Source organism: Schistosoma mansoni, chromosome 1 (assembly GCF_000237925.1).
Source record: "Schistosoma mansoni strain Puerto Rico chromosome 1, complete genome".
Taxonomy (NCBI): domain Eukaryota; kingdom Metazoa; phylum Platyhelminthes; class Trematoda; order Strigeidida; family Schistosomatidae; genus Schistosoma; species Schistosoma mansoni.
In genome coordinates this window covers 40,741,398-40,768,954 of record NC_031495.1, presented here as the reverse complement: position 1 = coordinate 40,768,954, position 27,557 = coordinate 40,741,398, and the positions used below count along the sequence as shown (strand labels likewise).

Genomic DNA, 27,557 nt, shown 5'->3' with positions numbered 1-27,557 from the left:
CTATCTATTGTTATGTAGATTTCCCTTATTGTGCTCTGATGTTAGTCCGTAATGCAATTGAATATACAGTTTTGACTCATATAAAGCAAGTGCGCACATTTCTGTATCTAAGTGCAGTATTACAAAATATTAGAATTGGAAAATAAAGTATCCTTATCAGTTAATGACACAAATAATTAATCCAAGAAAATTAAACACCAGACTCAAACTTTAACTAAAACCCTTGACGTTATAAATTATTGAAGTTTTTTCATTTAGGTTAGTCTTCATCAAAAACCACTGTCGCTATCTCGTAAATAAAGTTAGTTTGTAACTGTGGTCAGTCTGTTGCAAGAACTTGTGATATACATATAATATAGGTCCATCATGTAACATCTTATTGCACAATGAACATTAACTCAGACAAAAATTGATAAGACTAGAATATTTAATCTTAATATAGTTAATAAAAGAATCTTCTACAGATTTTAACGTGAAACATTAACATTAAATTTTCCTAAGGTAATTTTTTTTATCACAAATAAACAACATTTCAAGAAATAACGTATAATTAGGAGCAATAAACATCTGTTTCATTCTATATTTGGGAAAAACTCTTCAATACTATGCTTCCATAGGAAGTCTGATCTCAAATTTTCAGACCTATAGTCTATCACATTGTCAGAGGTCACTGCAGTTCACTTCCATGGAATTCCAATCTAGGGAGAAACAGTTGTCCAGTGTCACCTGGTTTTCTGTAGATAATTGCGTTGATAGAAGATATTTCCACATCTAACAGAATTTACAAGGATCTATTCCTAATCTTTTAAAGTTGTTTGATTAATCTGAAGACTACTATGAGCTAATCTAAGAAATGTTTAATTTTCAATATCTGTCATTTAGCTTCGTACCTTAGCGTAGTCACTCATTTTTATCGGCAGTCATTTGATAATCAACCACATGTCTGAAATTAAACAATCGATTATAATAATCTTAACAAATTATACATTATATGCTATTTACAGTGTGAATTCATCAATCTCATTTTAGCTATCATTCTTAGACTTACGTTAACTGATCAATTTTGACTTGAATATACTACTGCTTGTCATCTGACAATTGCAAATTTTTTAATTTTACTTAACTTGTGAAAATCAGTACCCAATTAGAGGCTTACGCAATCAACATTAAGTCACAGTTTCAGTAGTGTTAACTAGCAGTCTCTATATCACATCTGTTTAAATTAATGAAGTGAAATTCTAATCTATCATTACACTAAATGATTCACCATATTCAAGTATTCTTTTGATAAATCGATAAAGTGAGCATTCAAAATAGGTTAAACCTTCAGATTATATTTACTTATTACTACTTATGTATTTGATTAACTGAATGCTTAATTGTGTTAATAGTGCAATACATTTTAATTTTGACTTCTTAAAACTATACATTGACCATAAAATGTACTTATTTATCTTTGTGAAAAGTTTATAACGTATAGTGATGTTAAAATACAGAAAAATACAAGAGGTGACATACTCAGTAAAACTTTTGTAACTCATTCAATGTTTTTCTAGTTGTTAATAATACTATCTATATTATTTATTAGATAGGATCAGGTGAATTTTTGATATTGTCATGATAAAGATTTTATTAATTTATCAATCAATGTTTAGTGAAACATGAACAGCATTTGGAAAAGAATAAATAGATAAACATAGTCCAAATCTATCCTAATTGAAAATAATCTCCAAATTCATTGTGATAGAAATTTTAAATGACTGTAATACATTGTAACAGAAAAGTATTAGGTAACAAGATAAACATATGTCTTGTAGTGGCTTTGCTTCACTAATCGTTCACCTCGATAACCATTATAATATAATTCTCAACGGTGTTTGAAATCAGAAGGCAAAGAGAAGCGGCAATCACAGCTTATTATCGGATAGCGCAAACCACAAAGTTATAAGCAGATTAAACGATTTTGACGCAAAGGGGCGAATAAGTAATTAAGAGCAAATACATAGGCGAATCTATAGTCAAATTGCATAAGGGGGCAGTACATATATACATGGGGAGGAGGATGAATTATCGAGTGATGTTTAGACGATCAGCATTTTAGCTAGAGTCTGTCATGTGCTCTAGTTATCATGACAGTACAAAGAAATATGCGAAGGGTTACTGTTCAAATAACATTGTCTGTTAAGTAAGTTAATAAAAGGGCTTAACCAAAATTAACCATAATCGAAATTAGTCATAGGATAGTTACTATAGTCTAACCTATTTTATCCATATTCATAATACTTATCTGATATGAGAATCAAAGATGAAAAGTTGGAATTGCATGCAATTTGACAATGACAGTGAATAAATTTATCGTTTTTATTACTTCATTATCTTCATTGACTTTAAATAATATTTACGATGTGAATAGAATGGATTTTACAAAAATCTCTTAGACCACATTCTTTAGTTAGACAACTCACTTTCTCATAAATAACATGAAAATTTTGTCACATATGAAACACAATTCATGAATAAAGATTCAAGTATTTAAATAAATACCTGGGAAAGTGATGACTTAATACTAGCGTACAAACACGTGCATTACTAAGACGAACATATAAAATGTGTCTTACTGTTATGTCAATAACTCAAATAGTATTCAGTTTGTATTTCTAATTTCATGGATGAAGAGGGTTCCGACTCATTTCTTCAGGTTCATACTATGGACTAACTGAACAAGTAAATGTGGATATTTTTGTTACTTCAAACAACTGCGTGCTCAAACAATACAAATAGGTGAGTGATGAAGAAAATCAGCAATAATATATGTGACATAAAGCCCTGACTGATTTTTATCGCAGTACTTACATGTAGTCATTATCATAGTATATCGAAACCCACGCCTTATACTTTACATTGCTACTGCACTGACAGCTGTTTTCACCCCAGTATGAGGTTTCTCAGTGATGCGGATCCATGACTTATTAAGGATCGCACACAAGACCTTCAAGGATCATTATGACATATTAACCTTCAGACCACTGATGCAGCATCTGATAGTATTGCGTGACCGTTTTCCATTACCTTTGATGGATAAACAACTTATAACTGACATGTTTAAACTTTACTTATGCTTCTCCTCAAAATCAAAATTACGTTATTCACCATTAAAGTCACAGTCATTAATAACAAGGTGTCCGGTCAATGATTTTATTTGTGTAGAATTGATTAGTTGCTGTAGTTTTACCTTTTGTTAATCAGCATTGACTGACCAATCGATAATTCAATGAACTTTATTTGACACACTCAGAAACTATAACATGAGAAGTATTCACAGTTTATTTCAATCATCTTCCACGAATAAAACATTAATAAAAGTTTATCGACTAAGTCAAAATGTATTGACGTCTTAGTTTTACTTTCCATCAGTGTTTATTTTTAGTGTCTCAAACTAAAGTAAAAACATCTTTTCAGCGCTTCTTGATAACCAATGATTCTCTAATTCATGCTACATCATCTTACGAACATTAGCTTCAAAATAAACAATTTTTACAAACCTTCAAATAAATTAAAAAGACTATTAATTTGGATATAGAATTGTAGAAGCTGAAGATGATTTAATAAAAAGAATATTCTTCGTTCCAATATCAGTGTTTAACAAAAGAATATCAACAAAAGCAAAACAAAATAGAATGTTGAATAAAGCAGGATTGAATGTAAATAAAGGGAATCAGAACCTACCTTCATTTTCATTTTGAATCTGTACACCATTTAATCTTGGATTATTATTATTGTTTTTATCCCAATGATCAGTCAGAATAGAATGATCTGTTCGTCTGAAAGGTGTAACATCTTCTCGATCACTTTCAGATGAACTTGACCGAGATTGATCTGTTAAACAATGAAGAACGATTATTGAATACAATAAAATCAAAAATCAAACTATCTATTCTAAATCAAAGATCGGATTGCGGTTGAAATAATAATTCTTCTGATGATCTGAATAAAAATAATAACCATGTCACATTCATAATAAAAAATGACATATGATTATATTATAAGCATTATACATTCAGTAATTGGTATAAACATCGTTTTGGTAACATGTACTTTAGCTTTGAGACACGTTTTCCGTCTGAGGATTAATGACATAAATGGACTGTTAAATGAGAATAAAGTAGTATGTGATTTGTATCTGGCTACGTATTTGCGTTATCAGATTCCTGTGGTGAAACGGTTTCATTAAAATATACAACTACACATTTAGACTTAAGAAGAATACTCAATACTCTTTTGTATAACAGAGTAATACAAACTTGTCGTTTTATTCATGTTAGCTCAAAGAAACCGCCAACCGCTTTTTCCATCTTAATCTTCCACCTCGATTTGTTTCAGTAATTTAGATTACAGACCTAATAAGTGGGTTATTGTTAGTGAGACTGATTACTTCACATAAAGATTGATCAAAGTTCAAAGATAAAGAAACAATGGAATGATTGAAAAATTTCTTTTACCAGAGAAGTTAACTGAAAGAGATAAACAAAATGTTTTTCTTTAATCTCAACTTCATTTAAAAGTGCTGCGATTTTAAGATTAACTAGAATTCTATACAACTATCAACAACTATACAACATCACAGAAAGGATAAATTGACGAGCGATTCATCTTTATTACAAAATATCATTTTACTTTATAATACAGGATTATTTCTAGTTTAATTTAAGGCCTACATATGGTTGATAAAAAGAAGACACTATAAAAACACTGAAAAAATATTTGCTCGTCTTTCTTGAGAATATTTTAACTAACAACAATGAATCTGTCTATTCAGCATTCTTTTTTACAGTAAATCAATCTGTATACATAAAACTGATGCTTAGCGTCAAAAATTTCACCATTCTTCTATGTTGATCTGTCTAAAGATATTAGTAATCAATTCAAAAGTCTATGTTTTTGAGGATTTGATGTTTCTTATCTAACAACTGATATATACCAGATGACTAACAATTAACCTCCAGACCACTGAGCTGGCATCCAGCGATGTTAACGTCTAACTTTAACCAGTCCGCGATATTGCGTGACCTCCAAGGAGTCCTACACTAGGACGAAACGGCTATCCAGTGCTTTCAGATTTTAAATAGTAGTCTTGCATTGATCTATTCATTATCTCAACCAAAATTAAACAATCGTATAATTTTCTTTTTTTTCAAATAAAACGTAGAAAAAGGTTTGACGTGATATTGAATAGACACAAAAACATTACTCACTGAAATCGTTGTTGTTTGTATTTTCTACAATATTTTTCGAATTATCAGTTTGTGATTGAGAGTTTGAGCGTGAATGATAGTTTTTATATGGTTGTTTAAGTGTAAATGCATTTGAGTTCCTAGCAGAGAAATGAGAACAAGATATAATAAGTAAACACGTTGAATTATTGTGATAAATATTAAAAGATACTACATTGTTCTGACCACGTTAGTCAAACCATAGTAAATTACATATCGATGACTAAATGAGTAAGGTAAGAAAGGTATTTTGCACATATTTTACAAATATACTTCTATTACTTAGTAATTACTAACGCATGTTACCCCTAGTGGAGTATAGGCCGCTGACCAAGAAGAATTTCATGGAAGGCAAAGATGAGCAGAAATTAGGTACTGTTTTTGTTAGAAATGTCTAACAATTCTAAATTTTATCGAATTTACAAAAGAGAGAGAAAAATTAGTAATGTTGATTTTGATAATGAAAACTAACTTCATAAGTCACCACTGAATAATCAGAAAACAAGTAAACTTGATTTTCATACTTAACTCTTTTTATTCGTACCACCTGGATGAATGATAGATTTTTACAATTTAAGACACCATATATTTCATAAAATTTTGATATCTATTTAAATAGCTTTAAACTAAGTGTATACAACTACAATCATAATAAATTTATATATTCAGCTACAATTTATTAATGCTTAGAGAGAAACTAAGGTGTTTTCACCGGTTTTAACATTGATTTATTTAACTTGATTTAAACTGAAGAAAGAAATTAATAAATCAAGTCGACTTTAACCCCAGTCAATAAAATTAGTCGATCATGTACGTGTAACATATACCATAAGGATTAATCATTTTAGAACATAAAATTTCTCCTGTAACGTTTAAGGAGTCACTTATATTTTCTCACTTGTGCAAAAAGGATATCTAGTCAACTGGCGATGATGCATAGATTACTTCATCACAAAGCCATGAAACAATTCATTTCACCAGGATGGAGAACAGTATGATATGTTAATATATCCCAATATAACTTGATTCCAACTGATTAAGATCTGGTAATAACATATATTTATATTTATGTATTCATCACACTTTAAGTACAGTTCTTTTCTATGATGGATAGACACAAAGTATAATAGTATCAATAATAATCTAAATCAGTGAATAAATGGGTCATTTTCCATAGCCAGTAGAAATGTTACGTAAAATTAATAAGTGGGATAACTAACGTTCCTGAATTTATTACTTTGTATTCTCTTAATCAAGTTGACAGACACATGTGAATTTAATGGTAACGTGATGTCAATGTGTGAAGTTGTTTTATAGTTAGTTATAATTTTAGCCCCACAGACAAATAATCGCTATGTGTGATCTTACAAATTGTAATTACCTTATATGAAAAGTGTTTTTAAAATTTATAATTGTTAATTATAAAAACAAGCAAATGTAATTCATTTTTTTAAAACTAAAGAATCCACATACCGAATTTCTTGATCAACAAAATCAGGATTAAAATTGTGATTAGTTACACTTCCTGTAGATGATTTAATCCAGAAAACAAAAATCCAATCACATTCAGTAAAATATCATAGTTGAAGTCAAAAACAAAAATAAACAAATAAACAAAATAATGTATTAGTTAAATCATTGGAAGAAATATAAAGTAAACTGATTTCTAATCTACTCATGAGAGTGAGAAGAAAATAGTCTACAATATGAAAATTAGCATAGTCAATAATTTTAAATCACTTATTTGGATTAAAATAGAAGGGAATAAACAAAAACTGCCATAACAATCAAGTAAGGAAGTGAATCGTTTATATTCTAGAAAAAAACTAACTAGAGTAAAATATCGTTTGAACACTTGTAAATTATGTTAAAGAAATTCTAAAACAAGTATAATTACTTTGGGAGAACATAAAATTCATGATTCCATTCCTGGTTAGAGGACAGTTACTTACACCTGTTAGCCCTCGTGAAGGAGCATAGGCCGTCCAACAGCATTTTCGATACAATTCTGACCTAAATGTTATATCGAGTGAGTGCGTACGTGCCCTGATTGATATATGAGGTGAATGATCCCCGCCAACCAGAGAAGAGTGAATTATCGATCAGAGCAATGATACACGAAAAACCGTCAAAGAATGGTAAGTTATCTTGACATTCATTTTTAATGTACGAATATGATTCTGTACCAATGGTATGTTAAGCACAAGAATTAACTTCTTAAATAACATTCATTTACCATAGAAACTATATTCAAGCAATAATCTATATACTTTATAGATGCATATTACATTTACTACAATTGAACAATTGTATATTTAACAGTTTACAATAAAAATTAAGGCTACATAATTTCATCACCTAATTCATTACGTGATACTCTAACTTTTAAAGCAGCCATTTCAAAACATGCTGGTATTGCTCGATTATCAGATTTAATGGATTTTGATTGACGTGAAATATTACTGGAATTTTGTTGTGCTTCTTGTTGATGCAATAATTCCTCATGAATTTTATTTGTTTTTATTTTTGATTCTGAATCTCTGTTGTCATGGTCTGAATCTGTAGATAATAGATTTTTAAAAGAGATATAAGTAAAAATTAGAAAACATATGTATGTGAAAATTAAAATTTGCAAATCAGATAGTGAAATTTATTACTTTCAAAAGTTATACATAAGAAAATCGATCCAATTTCGGCACAGTATAAACGAGTTATTTTTGAACTGATTAATCAAGTCATCTATCATTTTTCAACTACCGAGAGCTATTCGATAAGGACTGAAGGTCGATTCAAGGTAGCTACTATTATTAATGTTTTACAGTACTTTCATTTCCTTTTTTGATTTAATTGTTTGTGTCAAGCGGAGTATATTCTGTGGATCAAACATGTTGGTACCCAGGAAAATACTATTGCAGAATTTATTTTTCGACCTTAACTTAGTTCATTTGTCACCTTTTAAAATAAATCTTGGGAATGGAGTTTTAATGAAACATAGAATTTGGTATGAGTTATGTAACCAATTATTAGCTTACTCATTAATACTAAAAATAGGGAAAATATATATTAGTGCCTTGGTTTAACATTTTAAGTACCAATAGTAGGTCAAAGATCAAAGAAACATTTTAGTAAATTTATATAATACGTGACTAACTGGTCAATTTAATTAGTACATAATTATTATAAAACTGTTGAGTGAGAAATTCACCCAAAAATTATAATAGTGAATACAATTTAGAATACACTTGTAGTGAACAAAGACGCCACACTACATACTAACTTTGACATGAATTGTTGACGAACAAAATAGCTCATCACTATGCAATATATTTATAAGATAATCACTATAAAAAGGTTGATAGATTTATGAATTATATTTATGAAAGAAGTATAGAGAACAATTCCAAAAAACTTTTGAATAGTTACTTACTATTACAACCTAATAAAAATTATAACTTATAGTCATGTCAAGAATTTTCTTCTAAAAAACAATTTACTATTATTGTCAATTTCTTCAAATATTGATTCTATGATGAATTCATCGTCTGATAAGATGTTACATCGAATGTTTTGATTTTCGAGTATATTTATTATCACCTCTTTACCTAACGATCAATTTATTTGAAACTATCAAGTCCAACCTTGGTATTGATACCTATATTATCTACATTACCATTATTAGTATAAATATTTTTATAAGTTATTATGTTTGATCGGTTATTACCACATCCTAGCATTAAACTTCGAAATCAACTGAAACGAGTTTGAATGACATATAGTGGTTGCATATAGTTATGTTATTTTATCAAGGAATAATGATTGACTCGACAGATTTATTGTTGTCAGTAAGAATATTACTCAACTAAATAATTGTATAGATCAGTAAACTTAGGTTCTTTACACTGAATTGCTTTTGCTGATTTTAAAAATTATAGGATCCAAGTAATAATAACTCGTCAAAATGTCCGCTAAATTAGTAGAAGTCCCATCATTTGCTTAAATTAATAGTTCAAAATAGAGTTAATTTCCAGTGATATCAAAGTTTAAACAGTCGACCCTCAGTTAAATGTCTTAATGTTAAAAATCAATTCTAAATTATGAAATGTTTATCATGATACTAGGTTTTCATTATTAAAAAAAATGGTAGATCTATTTGCTTCGTCAATTCTAACAAAATGGTAAAATAAATTAACATCAAACTTAAGGTTACTTGAAGAATCCTTTTCTTATACACCTCAGTAATGCTTCATGATGTATGCTGCTTGTCCTTGAGATAGCAAAAACACTAAACTCCTGTATAAATGTGAAAGCTGGAATGTTTCATTAAACTAATTTAAGTCATATACCTTAAAATGTGTACGTATGCAAACTTCCTAAGTTTAATGCTAACTAAACGATTAATTGTTCCTTTATTCCAGAATCCACTCATTGAATAGGACTTGATCATAAAGTGATTCGGTAAACTAGTGTTTGTCGTACAGTAAGGAAAGCGAAACAACAATAATGGCTGAAACTAGAATACACAATTTTCGAATTATATGATCTAGCTTTAATTAGTTGACAATAAGAGTATAACCGTGAAATAAAAGCAAATGGTATTTTTTTCATCAATGAAGTTTTATTACCCATAAGTAGTGTAAAAGTAAACACACAATAGTCTTCAAATCAATATTTGCTGACAGTTACGTGTAGTCTACCCAAAAATTTGTTTTTTTAGAGTTAAAAGAAAACGCTGCATATTGGAATTTTTTTGTATAAAATATCACCCAGCTCCCTTCTTGAAATTAATCTCTTACTTAAGACAAAGAGATGTCATGACTTTCTTATTTCACCGACAGTTACAGTGAGAAACTGCATTATATTAAATATATTCATGTGTTTTAAAAAAAAACCTTAAAATGTCACCTAAATTATTGTTCATTTGGTTTTATTACAAATCAAAACATAAATCTTAAAACAGAATGAAATTCGATTGACAAATTTCTTGTAATAACTACAGTTTCTCATCCGAAAAATCTTGTGATTATTTTTAATTTGGAATGAAACCGTTGAATATTGTCTAACCTTCATACTTAATCTCTGGTTCTAACCAGTAATGAATGTACACTTTTGGTATTTACTTTAATCTTTTTGGAATAGTAGTTTAATAAAAATAACTAAAAAAAGGTAGATATATTTGAATCTCATATAAATACACAGCGAAATGTAAATTTGTAAATATGTTAAGTCAGTTTATTGAATATTCATATCATGACATCAACGAGATGGTACCATTATTTTTCAAAAATTTTCCAGTTTATAAAATTAGTAAAAACAACTAGTGACATAACATAAATAACACAAACAAATTACATATGATAAGTAGTCATAGAACAATGTGAAAAATCATTTTCAAAAATAATACCAAAGTAAATAAAGAAATGAAAGTTAATTACCTATAACTGGTTTTTCTTCAAATGCTCCAGGTAGTTGAAAAGTAACAGCTCTAGATTTAGTTGGTTTAAGAACTTCATTAAAAAATTTGGAACCTGAACCATCTTCTGTAAAATTTCGTTTATCATGATTATTAATACTATTATCATTATTTAAAAGATGTTCACAACTTTCGGGATAATACTTTTTACTTTTCTGTTGAAGACAAAATGAATCAGCATCTTGTTCAGTATTAACGTTTGAGCTAAGAAGACAAGATTTTTGTTTGTCACTTTCGTTAGTAACAAGTGTTGTGCGTACCATATCAGATAAACTTGGATGAGATAATGACCGGGTTAATTCGGACGCACAAACAATAACTTTATCTCCAGTTGAACAAGCAGCAATAGATTGAATAGATCTAGGTGAACTTGATTCAGATAAAGTAGGTGAAGCGGCTGATGAAGAAGTCATCGGTGAGAAAATAGTTTTTAAACATTCACCTTCTTGACTAAGATCTTCATCATCAAGTTCATCTAGAGATTTTCGAGGTGCACAGATAAGTCCCAAAGCAAATATTAATATCAAAGGAATTAATCCTAGGGCTGGTAAAAAGAATATTAAAAGAAATTATTTACAAAATTATAAGTAGATTTCATAAGATAAAATAAAACATTATTATGAAATCTTCATCACCATTAAACTATGTACATTCGTTCCAAAATATTGTATTTTTTTCCAGATCTTTCACTGTATAAAGATGTAATAAATCTACTGATTGGAATTTAAGCAAGAAACGCCAATTTATTTTCGGATATACCATTTCATGATATATATATATATATATATATATATAGTACAGCTTTGAAAATGAATTCGCGGAAAAGAGATCTCTTTGCTGAAACAATTTTTCTTATTTTATGTCACAATAGATACATTCCGTTCACTTTTTACTAGCTATCGACTTTATGTTAATTTTAACCAAATATTACACAATCGTTATCCGTCTCAACATGTTTTCGTGTGTAAACATTTTGGAAGAATCCGACACAGTAAAAATGATGAGGAGTGCACAAATTTATTTATTGTTAATTGCAGTAAAAACAGCTAGTTTTGATTAAGAAGAAAGCTAGCTGGAAAATATAATAAATCAGAGCGAACAATCAAGAACGAAGAAAGCAAACCAATCACTAAAGGTTAGGAACAGTAGAACGGGGGGGGCACAGCACTTATAAATATCTGCAATGACGCTACACGTTCTCTTAAGAAAGATTTACGAGGAAGAAAAAGTACTGGCAAACTGGAAAGAAGGATACTTTGTGAAGTTAGAAAAAGTAAGGACATCTCAGCAAGTATTAAAACTACAGAGGCATCGCAATACAGTCAATACAATAAAAAGTTTTCAACAGTATTGTTGGACCGAAAGAAAGATTCAGTATACTCACAACTTCGACATCAACAAGCCAGCTTTCATAGGGATAGATTATGTACCGAAAAAATGCCACACCACAGATCCTTGTTGAACAATCAATCGAAGGGAACGCATCACTGTAAATCAGCTTCCTTGTATATAAGAAAGAATTAGAGAAAGCGTTTAGGATAAAGTAACCTAATGGTTAATTTATTGACAATATAAAGTACCTGGAAAGATAACCACCATCGTACTAAACTCCTACGACGGACTGAATTAAAAAGTCCCTAATGGAGGACAGCTCACATATCCATTTTGAGTGAAGACCGGTGTCGAACAAGGTTGCTTACTCCCACCTTTCTCTTTCTTCTTGTTTATGAAGACAGAATTATAAACACATCTACATCTCGAGCGAAGCACGGAATACAATCGGCAGTTTGAATGCAGCTAAATGATTTGGACTTCACAGATGACCTGGCTCTTCTATCTCATACACACTAACAAATGCAGATGAAGACAGCCAGTGTAGCAGCAGTAGCCTCTGCATCAGTAGGTCTCAACATACACAAGGGAAAAAACAAAATCCTCTACTACAACACGGAGAACACCAACCCAATTACACTTGATGTAGAAACTCTGGAAGAGTTGGAAATTTCATACACCTGTGAAGCACTATCTATGAACAAGGAGGATCTGATGCAGATGTGAAGGCAAGGATTGGCTGAGCTAGAGCAACATTCCTGCATTTGAAGAACATGTAGAACTCAAAACAACTAACAGTCAATATCAAAGTCAGAATCTTCAATACGAACGTCAAGACAGTTCTACTGTATGGATCTGAATAAAGCCATTAATAATAATAATAATAAACTTGGAGAACTACCACAGCCATCATTAAAAAGGTAAAAATATTTATAAACAATTGTTTACACAAGGTACTGAATACCCGTTGACTGGGTGCCATCAGCAACGGCTTATTGTGGAAAAGAACATATCAGCTTCCAGATGAATGGGAAATTAGGAAATGACGTTGGATGTGGATGGGACATACAGTGAGGAAATCATCAAACCGCATCACGAGACAAGCACTAACTATGAATTCTGAAGGTAGACGGAAATTTGGAAGATTCAAGATTTATTGCACTGTTATTTTTTACTGGAATTCAGTCAATCTTGGTTGGTATTTGCACAATCTGTGAGGATTATTTTGATATAACAACACAAGTTGTTATAGAATAGAAGAAATGTTGCTAGTAGTGGATTCCAGGACACCTGTTTTGTCTTGCTTGGGACTCATCAGCTGGATGTACCCACATCTCAGATAAGATCAAAATAGAACGAAATGCACATTCTCGATTCTACTGTTAGCTACATCACATCTATTCTAAGCATATCACAAACTGCTTTGTGAAATATATGTATCGTCGCAACTAGTAATATTAGCTAAAAAAAGAGTTGAATTGTGTACTAGAGATAATATTATTTTGCATATAACAGTGTGACCGTTTATGTTTATGGGAATGCAAATAATAATTAGGGGGTGGTCGCTTTTAGTGGAAATAGCTTTGCATCACGTTAGAGATTATGCTGATTAAATCAAAACTATGTTTATCAATGTACATATATATGCTATGCACAATTATTAGACAAACTACTATTATCAAAGAATGTTAAATCGAAATGAAAACAGTTGTATGACAGTAGATGACTTCATTTAAATATTGACTTTACTAGTGAAAAAGAGAACATTTTTAATTTTTTGAAAATGTATTTGTTGGCTTTTACTTAGCCTCTTAAACGGTTACATTTGCCATATATAAACTACTCCTGAAGCATGTAGATTGTACAACTTTTATATTCTGTCATATTCACTTCATTATACTTTTAATTTGGATCCAATTTTTCCCTTATTTGTTAATACATTCCTTTTAATCATGTGCAAACGATAAACTTTAAGAGAGATCGTGAAGATTTATGATATGTAAACAAAGATGGATAGTGGCTAGCAGTGGAACCCAGGACGCGCGTTTCGTGCTATTTGGAACTCGTCAGCTGGATGAACCTGCATCTCAGAGTTGATGTTCACTCTTGGACTCGAACCCAGTACCTTTCGCTTCAAACGCCATCGCGTTATCCACTCAACTACTGAGTCCTGATAGCCACTTGCTTGTGCAACGGGGTGAAGTTTAAATTCAATTATGATGATATGTATTTCAGTTGTTTGGGAAAGACAACACTCTGATGTGAAAACAAACTGAAAATTTAATTTTCATCAAAAAAAGATACTCTTTTCGAAATCCTTTAGATTTTAGTACGTTGCATTTCATGAATTTTTTTTGTTTTTTAAAAATACTGTGGATCACATAAAAAATAACATAGTCCTTACAATATATCAGTAAAACACAATAGTTTTAGTAATGAAAGGAAAAATACGAGAGAGAAAATATGCAAAACAGGTTAATTTCACTATTTTCTTGGGATTATTAACAGATAAGTATATTCTTATTTATAGGGTAATAAAAGTACTTCATGATTGAATAATAAAAGAAAATAGTAATAATAATAAAGAATTTGGTATAGGTCTACGAGAAAAGGTCAAATGAATAAATGAAGGTTAATGTTATACTGTTGTATTGTAATACAACTCAATAAATAATATTTATATTATAAAAAAGTAAGACATTAAAAAGAGGAAACAATAGTATTTCTTTTTCATTGATTTTAGCATAAATTAAATGAAGAGAAATAAACGAACGTATATATATATATATATATCATAGAAATATAAGAAAATTCAATAAAGTTACTAATTTACTGTCGAATGAGACCAAATAGTTTGATTTGAATAGAACCTTTTTAAATGCAGGACCAAAATTCAAATGAATTTTAAGTGAAAATAGTTTGGAAGTCTTCAATATTTTTGGGGAATTAGTCCAGAATAACGGTAAAGTTTGAATTTATTATTTACAAAGTAGGTTGATTTAAAGATATATTTTACGAGAAACTAACAAATTAGTGTAATAGTTGATAGTTGTTACTTAATTTCAATCTAGAACTATTTAGTTGTTCTTACCTAATAGAATATAGTCGAGTGTCTTCAGGAGTCTTGGCTAGTATGATAATATATAACCATTCAAACTATATCCGATAGATGCAAATCACAAAATTAACATCAAAGTTCTTTTTTAATGAAGTCAGACTCAGTTGAAACAAATGGCATGTATGTAAAAGTTCATCCTTATTGGTATATTAGAGCATTTTGTTTAGTAAAATTTCCTAAAACAAATGCATTTTAAGCTTTTCTTCTAGACATTAGTCGAAATACGAATAATTTTTGTCTTAACGTTATTACATATTGTTTGTCGCAATAGTTATTTGTATATCAACAGTCTTCTGATTTAAAACTATTTAACTACAGGTTGTCATACATTTATAGACTATGAAGTGAGTATATTAACTATGCTTAAATACAATGAAGTATATCATCAAGAGTACTGATAAATTCTCAGTGAATTGCATACTTCTGTTATAATAAAAAGTTCATCATATCACCAAGCAATCTTATCTTACTCTCCAGAAAATTATTTGTTTAGATTCAGTCTAAAATGATCATATAATTCACATAATTCATTGAAATTGAAATATTTCTTTATAAATTTTATAGATGAAAGTAAGAAAAATACAGAGAAATGAAAGTATTTTTCAAAAACTGCTACTTTGAAAAATTGTATAGACTATTAATATCAAACTAGTAGGCGAAGAAAAACTAATGGTAATTAATTTCCTGTTAGTTTTCTTATCTACTATTTTCCTTTATGGTTAAGTACCTCACAAATAATTATGTTTAAATGTTTTATTTCTCTAGTTTTCATGATTTTAATATTATGATTATAAGCTATGTTCTTTAAAGGATTGATCATTTATAACAGCATTTAAAGAATAAATCTTATTTATTATACACATTTGTTAGTGGTCATAACTCATTATGTTCTATTTTATCTAAATTTCATTGATTTTACGCTCGAAAATGTTTCTCCCTTAATTATTCCTCATAATCCGCATGATTTTATTTATAATTTCTAATATTAATCCCTCTAATGCCTTTGATTATTGTCAAAAGAAAAAGATTTTACCTTACTCTCTTCGCCCAGTGATCTAATATCAGCTTATTAATATCTAAGCTTTATTTGTACACATCCCATAACAGTTACATTACCTTTTATTATTATTTATATCATATAACCTACTATAGAAATCTTGACACTGCATCGTCATACGTAATCATTTGTTCATATTTCTTTAGAGAATTAATCCTTAATATATATATATATATATATATATATATATATATATTTATATATATTTATATATATATATTATGGTTGTACAGCTTGATCATGAATGAGTTGAAAAAAGATTGCTTCTCTGAATTTCGGTTTTTAATATTTAAAAGAAGAATTATAGATCTATGGGTTATTTTATAATAACATTTTCGTATATTTTTCAATTGTCATGTAAGTGCTTAACAAATAATTTCTTCATATAACCTTGTTTCAGTTATTTGAATTCAACTATTACATTTGTCATCTGAGGTACTAGTAGAGTTCAGTTTGAGTGAAGCTGTGGTTCATCATGAATTCTCACGTATATCTTAATGATGAATACTTGTAAATATGAAGTCAAGATCTGGGAATTTGCATGATGACTACTAAGAAGCAATTTACATGAATCTAATTATATTCCCGTCTTGTTTTTACCTGATAACCAAACTATATTTCTTGAAGTTAGATCATCAATAAAGATATTTATTTTTGTTAAATATAATTATTTATTTTACGGGCACACAAAGAAGAGTAAATTTTAAAATTTCACTTCATTTTTTTAAAACTACACTAAAGAATTCGCATTATTAAAATATTCACTTACCCGTCCACGGTAGATATACTGACCAACTGTTCAAAGAACGTCTCGGTTGAACTGAAAAATAAACAAACAAATTCAATTATAAATAGAATAAAAAAATTGAAATTAATTTGTGTAAATAATCAACATATGGAACAATTTAGGCAATATAATCAGTTACTTCTACTCAGAATATATGGAATGTGGTTAGCAACATTTACATGTATTTCAGTGATGTTCACGCTCGTACGTGATTGGACTATTTTGACGTTTGGAGAAGGAATATCATGATTGTTTGGTTCTTATTATTTATTAAAAGCATGCAGGTTATAATGAATACAGTAGGTAATCTCCAATTCCCCAAAGGATCCTACTAAAAGAAGCATCTCTCAAAGTTAATACTTCATAGGGAGTTAAAATTATTTAATTATGTATCATTTTAAAAGTATTATCCTACATACTTCTGAATTGCATATCAATTAATTTATAGCGTTTTGAAGATCACACAGCCAGATGCATTTGTTATAACTTGTTGCCGCCAATTAGAGAGCAGTGATTTATCTATCGGACCAATGACACATAAAACCCGTTAGAGCAATCTAGAGTACTTATCGGTCCTGCTTTCTGCCTAGCCCAGCCAGTTAATTCCAGAACACCGATAACAGCCTCTGTGGTATGAATCATTACTCTCAAACACTCTGGACTTATATACCAATAAGACAGACCACATCGTACCATAAAATAAGAAACAATATTTGTACAAGATTTAGCCAAATATGGCTGTGAATAAGGGAGGTAGTAATTGATAGACATGGCATAATTCAGGAATGGTAAATCGTATAATAATAGTTTATAGGTCAAAATAAAGCTCATAGGGATATGAATATGAATAGTTTAGTTATTTAACAATTATACGATAGAATATACGCATAGTATTGGTCCATAAATGGATTCCAAAAGTTACCATTCATTATTCTTATCGGGATATAACAGCATTCTTCTACAGCTTGGTCAAAAATAAAACACTAGTGGTTACCTGGACTCTATTTCAATATACACGTGGATAATTTTAATCACGCACTACAAGTATTTTATATTGAGTTGTTAAAAATAAAAACAAATTTATTAAAATGACTTTTTAAACCGATTTACGTCTTTTCTAATGTATTTAACTAAATTACAACTTAGAAAACATTTGTTTAGCGGTATAAACTATTCGTTTCTAGTTTCAATAATCGTTCAATAGAAAAAGTAGATTGTTCTCCAGTTTACAGTAATATACCAATGTGAAGAAGAAATTTTCGTAAATTATAAAAACAAAAATCATAAACGTACCATGTGTATAATTACGAACAGGAGGACAACCAATTTCATCAGTTCCCCCATCAAAGCAACCATCTGCTTGATCACAGCGCATTTGACCGTAAACGCAAACAGCAGTTTGATTTCCACACCAAAATCCAGAGCCTACTTCACATCGACGCATTTCTAAGAATATAATATTACGGAAGTAGGAAATAATTTATTTTAATTATATAGCTTCTTTCTTATACATGTGTGCGCAACGTTAATTAACTAGGTTCAGAATGGCCATGATGTTGATGTCTTAAAGTTCTTCAAGACAATTAATGGACAAAGAACATCAAATTTACCACGGTTTATCGAAGTGATTACCACCGGAAGACTTAAATCAAATTAAAATATCCAGAAATATACAGTTGTCAATATTGTCTTGCCGTTGTGAACTCATTCATAAATGTTTGTTATGCATTTCCTCTTTTCATAACATTAACTATTCATTATCGCTTCTTATCTGGTCTGTACTCAGTTAGTTTTATTTTAAGGGTTACGTGATCATAACAATGAATTATTTCTGTATAATTGTGTTTCTATGTCTTTAGCTGCTTATACTAGAATACTCTTATATTAAACCTATAAATATTAACATTAATTAACATATGAAAATCTCTTATCGTTATTTCGTACTTGATTCTCTTTTCATTAATCTTCATTGATGAGAACACTTACGATATTATGATATAAAGTATGTACAGTGACTATTAAAGATTAATACTATTACGTTTAGGTTGTAAGCAGATGATGGGAACCCGAGAAATATATTGAATTCATGTTATTCTGCTACATTAACTGTTCTTCCTTTAGTCAAATTTTTAAATGGAAAAAATCGTATGGAATATTCAAATTACGATTAGTGCTCAAACAGCAGCAAACAATTTTCTTCTTTATCCCAAAATACAAATTTTCATTACTACAATATTAGTACATATCATTTCAGGACATAAAACGTTATAAAACATCAATTGTTGCTACTTGAAAAAAGCACTTTCCAAAGCGTTAAATGTAGCAGTACGGATACTAAACAAGTGTAGAAAAGAAATGAATATTTTTAAAATAACATTTCATACGATTTATACAATGCAGCTAAATTTAGATTAACATTTAGTATTCAGTAATTCTAATTCAACCTGATACTAACTGATGCACGCCTGTAATCACTTAAATATATTTATGAATGGCAACCTATATATGAGTAATATTTCTACAAATTTAAATGTAGTTGTCGTGATTTCACGCAGCTACGAATAGTAGGAAAGATACTGCGGATCTATGTTTCATGCTCGCTGGCACTCGTCATCAAGATACCTGAAATCTTGAAGGAACTGGATGCTCCTGGCGAGATTCGAACCCAAATCATACAGCTTCACAGTTCAAGACGTTACTAATGGACGATTCAGACCACAAATGGTCTCTTGTAAGATTACTGTATTAAGATTGATATATCACGGTATAGAGTCACTTCTCTCAAGATTGCATGTAGGCCTTCCTGATGAATGTTAATTAGCAGGAAACATAGGGCCAAGTTTTCCTGTCAACTACTTCAGATCACCGGCTTTCAAAATATAGTGCGCGCGATGCCAATTTTATTCAAAGCGATAGCTTCATTTGAATTTGACTAATACTAAGGACTAAACAAACATGACATTAGTTACTACTTCATTACTAATCAATGTATGTAGTCGACATGAATAAGTGAAATCCTCAGCAATCAATTCAAAATTGAGTAGTAGTAGTCTGCAACGAAATTAGAAATTTAGAGGAGACAATCAAAAGCTTGTTTATCTGTCTATTTTTGGAAAATCCTGAGATCTGACTACGATAGCGGGCAAATAAAAACGAAGACTTTATAATACATTTGTTTCAAAACCAGAAAGCCAAATCATTTCATAAATTTTTCTTTTCTCCTACGTTTATACAGAGAACTTTGAAGTTTTGATTCAGAAACTTATATGTTTAGAATGTTAAATATCTAAAACATTCATATATTCATAAGTAATATAACTGTACTTCTTTAAAAGTGTAAGTTGACAGGGCCACTAAGTAATCATTTCAAAAATGTGCTTCGTGCAAGAATGATTTTGATGCTTTGGAATTTTTGGAATCAATTAACACAGTTCAGAAAAGCAAAAACTTTCTGTCCAGTACATAAACCCCAAATTTCGAAGTATCAATAACAATCTATTTTTTCCGAAATACTAATTCCGAATTATTAGAAATTTAGATATTTTAACATTTCACAAAATTTATTTTGCTGATAAGTTTAGCTTCCTTCCACCATCATTCAAAAATTATCACACTTATCCGGCTTAGCTAATTTGATAAACACAGTAGTATTTCTTCAGAAACATCAGGAAGATACTGAAAGTATGAGTTCAGTTATTATAGGACGAAGCCACAAAAGAACTCTTAGCTTTTACATTTGTTTCTTGTAAGTGAATATTCCTTGGCACCACCTTCCATAAAAATACTAAGTTAACTCGTTAGGGTAGCAGTACAAACAAAAAGGCAAAGACTTGAAACTTTCTACTGTGAAGTAATATAATTAAAGCACTGCGTTTAGCATAAACCGCTAAAGCATACAGTTTTTTTATTCTATGGTTTCACTCTTTAATTACATTATGAAACGTTTTCTATTTGTGCCTCTGGAGCAATTCGTTATCATTAAGACTGGTTTGAAATTATATTTAAGGAAGTGGAAAATAGTGTAATGACGGCATAAAAAACATGCTTAACAAGATAATTACCAAGCATTTCTGACCTCTGTCTCTCGCTCTTTACAATGGTCATATTATTGACGCTTTAGATAGACTGAAATAATAGTTTCATAAAAATCTATATAGCCACCTCTTGTCCAGATACTAGTGGGCTTTTAAATGAGTGACATCATCATCAAAAAATTCAAGAAACGAAGCCAGGAGTAGGGGCAATAACCACCATTAAAAGTCCCATACAGATTAGATTTATTACTTACTGTCAATGAGACTGAAAGTTCCTTCGAATCGCATATATGCTGACATTTGAACATCTAGTTTAGATTTCACATCCTCAATTGAACCGGACTCTGTATGCCAAACCAATGACACAATACGATGCTTTGAATCGATGATTTGCGGAAATGTAAATGCACAGGTTAAATTTAACTCCTTTGATAAAGCAATCGATAAAAAAAGGGATTGATCCAGTTCATTAAGTCATTTACAACTAAAGTTTAAATTTATGGAAGTGAATAAGTGCATAAAATAGTCTGTAATACTCGTTGGAAGGAAAGAGAACTAATTCAAATTTATTAATAATTAGTTACTATTTTATACTTTTTGGGACGTTCGTACATACCAAATGAAAGTTGATAACTTTAACAAAGTCTGTTATCTTGGAAAGACTATTAGGAACCTGCTACTTATTATGTCCAACCACAATCAAACCTATCAGTTAAATGCAAAACTTTCCTAATGATTATGATCATAATTAACCGTTTCTAGGTTCTTCATGACCAATTTTATGTTTTTATTGACCACTGTCAATAGATTTAGATTAGAGTTGCACTGTTTTTCGCGTGATTAGAAAAAAAATTAGATATCTCACAATTTAGTTAGGAATCTTCATTTGACCTAAATACTAAGACTACATAAATTCCATAGGTTGTTGGAATATACTTAATTCAAAATCTTAAAAACTTTTTTAATTGAAACCATTTCAACTGTTAACAGAGTTGACGGCGGCTAGCAGTGGAATCCAGGAGGTGCGTGTCGTCTTAGTTGGGATTTGTTAGCTGGATGTACCTGCATCCCAGTCACTGTTCACTCGAGGACTTGAACCCAGTACCGTTCACTTCAAAAGCCATCGCGTTATCCACTTAGCTACTGAATCCAGACGGCCACTAGCTTGTAGCCCATTGCACACCTGGTTTCTACTGCCAACCACCATCATTGCTGCTTATAATGCTGGTGACTTAAGGCGATATCGAGGCGATTCGCACAGGATCCACACATGCTAATAAGCGACTGATCAATTGCAGTGCTAACCACCAATGAAAGAATTCAAACAACCAATATAAAAGTGCATTTCAACTATTCCTCATTTGTACCTATTTGAGAAATGATGTGCGCTATAGGTTGTACAACTGACTAGTATTCTTGTACGAGATGAAAAATTCCATCATCCTTTTCCGAGGTAGTTTTGGGAAAAGACTTGCATAACAGAGGGCTGGTTGATCTTAATGAAACTTTAAAGCAGCCAAATTGTGAATCGTGAAAAATTTTTAGGTGCGCTACAATCTCGAAACATCGAATTTCACTCAGTGATACGTTGTGAAGATGATCCAAAAAATTACCCATGCATTTATTTTTATATTCTTCTGGACAGGCTTATTGTAGTTATTTTGGCCTGATTAAACGATCCCTGTAATGACTAACTTTTAGCATATTACTATTTCTTAGTAGGATATCTAAAAATTAACAGACATTGTCAAACTCTTGTGAAAACTACATAAAACTCCCTCATTGGGTTGGATTTGCAAACACTAAAATCCATTTCTTCGGCAAATGATAAGGACACAATTCACTTTTCGAACACACTTCCTAGTACTTCATTGTTAATAGTGAGGTGACACATTTGAAGCTTCTTGAAAACCGTACTTAAAATACAATTGATTGTTGATCATTACATTAATTTTCTTATTGTATACTTTGCTACCAAGAATAGGTTTTCAGGAAAAATCTAGCCATTTATTCAGCTGGAATATAGAACTGTACACACTATGATTAAAATATGTTAACTTTTAAAACAAACATTTACCCGAATTACAAATCTTTTCTATCAATTTGTTAGTCATAATATCTTTCAGTCCCACTACAAACAGGTTTGTGGAATTACTTTATTATCCTTGTCGATTATCTCTGTTCAAAAGGCCAGTGTAAATTACAATTTTATATTTTTGTGAGTAGAAAATAAAAAACTAGTAATTCAGTGTGCTAAGAATACCATAATGAGACACATTTTTCATAGTTCGCTGAATATTATATTCCTGTTTAGTCACTCATTATACTTTGATACAACAAAATTAAAAACCCAAAACGTAAATGTCAGGAAGTAATGAAACTGGAACAAATATTTCAACAGATATACGCTGTTTATAGTAGGGACAAAAATTATTTTCTTCCTAAGAATTGAGATGTTGAATATAATTGAATCACTAATTCGTTCGTACAGCGATGAGAACTTAACAAGATGCTAAGGTTTATTGAAACTAATTTGTGAAAAAAGTGTAAATTTCTGTAAAATTTACTGTATTTCGTCTAGTAATAATCATAAAAATGAGTAATCTCATAACTCATTATTTTTCACCGTTTATTTACTATGTATAGATATTCATATATATTCCGGAGATTTGTTTCCATAGATCATATCACTGATAATGAGTTCATGATATATTGTACCCGATACTTTGTACACGGTTAGTCGACTGTAGTCAGAGAAAAAACATGATACATTGTCAAATGAAGTACAAAGTTTTTACGAAGATGAAAGTGGATGGAGATGAAATAGATCAGTTGAGTAGAGGGAAACCTTGTATCAACAGCAAAATCCATACTGTAGTACAAGAAAAGTAAGCTAATTATATACCACTTACTTCCAGTTAGCTTGGATTATCATAAATACTGAAGTTTGAACCAGGCACTGGATATCTACTGAAGCATTACTTTTGCATAACTATTTATTGCTAAATATAAATACTTATCACTCTTAGTCAGTTATCCATTTAAAACACTCTAAAACATGAAACTGTAATAGGCCATCAAATCACATTATCGCAGTAAGATAAACTTAAAAAGATCTACATCAAACCGCTTCAGATATTCGATCGAGCGTTAATAACAAATGATCAAGGAATATATTTTAAAAATTACTGTTACTAAACATCACCAGTGATTTATATTATAGTTATTTTTCGGTACATTTCAAGGTACATTGTAATAAATCATAAGGAAATTTACTCACAATAAACATTCTATGAAGATTTCAAATATACCAAACATTTTTGCTTAGCGAAAAGTTTTGTTTCGTTCGACAAAACTCTCTATAGATTGAATGTTCTTTGTTCAGTCTGAAACAATCTTCATGTCTGTTTGCTGAAAGCAATCCAAAAGTTAAGCTCTATTTTTATCAATAAGACCTGGATTGCTTTTTAATTGGTTTGTTTCCATTGGACAGTATTGATAGTTATCAATGGACATTTCATGAACAAAGATGTATAAATTTTGGTGTCAAATGTTCCTTCTGAGTTTTATTATTTATGGTAGATCAAAATGATACTGAGTTTAAAAATATCCGGTTGTATACATTATACCCGCATTCATCCAGTTATACCTTTTAAAGGTTGTTCTTATGCTGATCGCTTAAAGCTTATCTAATATAAACAGCTCCATTCTCATCTGTTATTTCCTGTTTAAGCTTAGATATGTAAAAACAATTTATTTTACGTCATTGGAAGTTTCTTAATTGATAACTCACTGTGGTCTACGATAAGACACTCGCTATTGATATCAAGCCACGTCATACCCACTCTTGTATTTACCAACAAACTACAAACTATTAGACGTTTTATTCTTCAGATTTAGTTCATTATAACAGAGAACTAGCTTAAGACATCAGCAGTGAAACTTTATTCTGAGTAAACAACAAATTAGTATAGAATTTTGTAGCTATAACTAACTTGAATTTCATTTTGATACACAAATACCTAGTATTATATGCATAACTATTTGTTCGACACTCTACACTACTTTCTTCAAAGATTTATTTGAAATTTAAATTGCTAAAATATAATTTTACTTGATTAAATGCTTGTCATTAAGATCACAGGAGCCGTAAAGTGTATTTTGTATTTATATCTAGTAAAGACAAATTATTTTATTAAGATAGAATACTTTTAGGTTTTAAATTCAAAGTGCAATAATAGAATTTAACTAGTAGTCAGCAGTTCGATAGACAAGCATTTTATCTCTGCAAATCTCCGCTTCACTAAGTTTAAAATATGGTTTGAAAACGTTTTGTAAACTGAACTCCTGGCATTCACATACGTTTGTACCTTGAGGTTGGATGTTAAATGGGATTAATATTATCCAGAAAATTATGATTTTTTATCTTCCATTAATTATTTCATGCCCGTACAGTTTATGATAATCTGAATTTTTAAGTCAGATAGGAACGATATTTATAGCTGAATAATATGAATTCATTTATTTTGAGGACTATCTTTAACTGCTTACGACTTATTGACAATATTAATAATTCATTACCAATGGTTTATATACTTTCTATTATATTAACAAAAATTACTAGAGGCTTAATAAATATTGGCAAACTCTTCAAAATTTCAAACGGTTGGATGCTTATATGTTGAGTAATGTAAAGGTTATGGAGAAAAAAAGATTTAAAACACACGAAAACAATTTTCTGAAAAATGAGATAGACTGTAACTCTGTTATACTGAAATTCTTAAAAATAAATTATATAAAAGAGGTAGAACTTATAAATATTATCGACAAAGTACAAATGCTTATGAGCTAACGTAAGTTATGTGTACATATTATTCGTCAAAGACATAGAAAACAAAGTCGAATATATGTTGAACATATAATATACCAGGCGAATTCTATACAATTTCCCACAACCAGCAGACAACCAAAAGCACAAATAAAGCATGGTCTGTGATCAATGTTAAAGGAAGGTTTTTATCACCACCACATACGACTCAAATCTTTGGATAAAAGTACTCTTCACAATCCACAACTCAACGAATGAATAAAAGTCAATCGATAACATCTAAAAGTGTTGTCTACATCCTAAATCCTGACATTTTGTCGAAATCTTTTTCAAATATACAGATGTACAATTCTGAGTAAACCTGGATAGTTATAAAAGTAGAAGTAAAAGTTAAAAACCGTGCACTAGTTTCTTAAGAGAGACCCATCTCCCTAAAGATGGAAATCTTTTGGTAAAATAGTATATTATTCATTTTACTTGACCAATACCACTATTAGATAAATTTCAAACAAACTCAGTCAATCATAATCAGACCCAAAAACATGCTACGAGAAAAAAATAAAGTAAAACATTCTATTCAAGTACTTACATATGGAAGTAATGTAGGTTGAGTGATTTCTTCGGGTATAAACCCAATAGTCAAAAAATCATTGCAAGAGGTAAAATTAATGGAAATTCGAAGTCTATGAAACCAGTATGATGTATGTCCTTCAGGATAAGAATAATGTAAAAGTCTTCCATTTGGATACACCTTTACCTGGTTTTTGTAATTGAAAAATAAATCGTAAATTAAACATAAGGAAGGCAAGCAAAACACCACGTTTATTATGAAAAAACGTGATACATAAAACATCTACACATAGGATCTTAATATAACTTGCATGTGTAAGGAAAATGGTTTTTGTCAGGCTTTCGTTACACTTTCACTGTTAACTTTCTAAGGGTAAAAATGAGGTCAACTTACACAGTCTATCTAGTCTGTTATTTTCATAAACTAACACAGCAAGTTATGAAGATGAATATTTTATTCCCAGAATTAAACCAAAACTCTACCAAATCAACTTTATTTACTTCAGCAAATATAAGAACATGGATTTTATAGTATGGTTCAATAAAGTAAGTTGTATTCAGTGTTGAAATAACTAAAGCTTAGTGGGAAAATTTCACGGTGATCATTTGTCTTAAGAAAACTATCAAAGTATATCCAGCAAAAAGTGATTGAGATAATAGCAGTATTAGTGCTAAGCATCGAAGATATGACTCAAGAAAATATCTAAAGAAGAATATAAGGGGAAAAACCAAAATAGCTGACAACGTATCATCAATAAGTGCAAAGAACATTAACAGGAAAGACAAACTTTTAAAATAACAGGCGAAATAGTGAAATACCAATGACACAATAATGAGATTTAAGATTTGAAGGAAGTACAACGAATCCTGCTGTCTTACTAACAATCAATTTTGAACTCTGAGATATGAGGCCTTTAAACAGCTTTTAGACTAACAGTTAGTAACTGCGGGTACTGGTGAGACGTTTTATTTTGGCTAGCCTTGGACTCTTACAACATGGTTTCTGGTTAGTCACCACTGCAAACAGTGATAGGTGATAGTTGAAAGTATATTTTGAATGTATAACCACATACTGGGCCCCGAGCAAACAT

General features: G+C 30.2%; 1 protein-coding gene across 1 annotated transcript; it reads right to left on the bottom strand.

Annotated features, from left to right (window-relative positions):
* Smp_126620 (hypothetical protein) lies at positions 1–27,557 on the bottom strand (the record flags this gene model as incomplete). The annotated part of the gene is made up of 10 exons (XM_018794433.1): positions 1–107; positions 3,727–3,876; positions 5,253–5,371; positions 7,616–7,829; positions 10,703–11,284; positions 17,017–17,067; positions 18,328–18,480; positions 21,323–21,494; positions 26,486–26,653; positions 27,540–27,557. 10 exons carry the CDS (start codon positions 27,555–27,557, stop codon positions 1–3), a joined length of 1,734 nt encoding a protein of 577 aa, XP_018648846.1.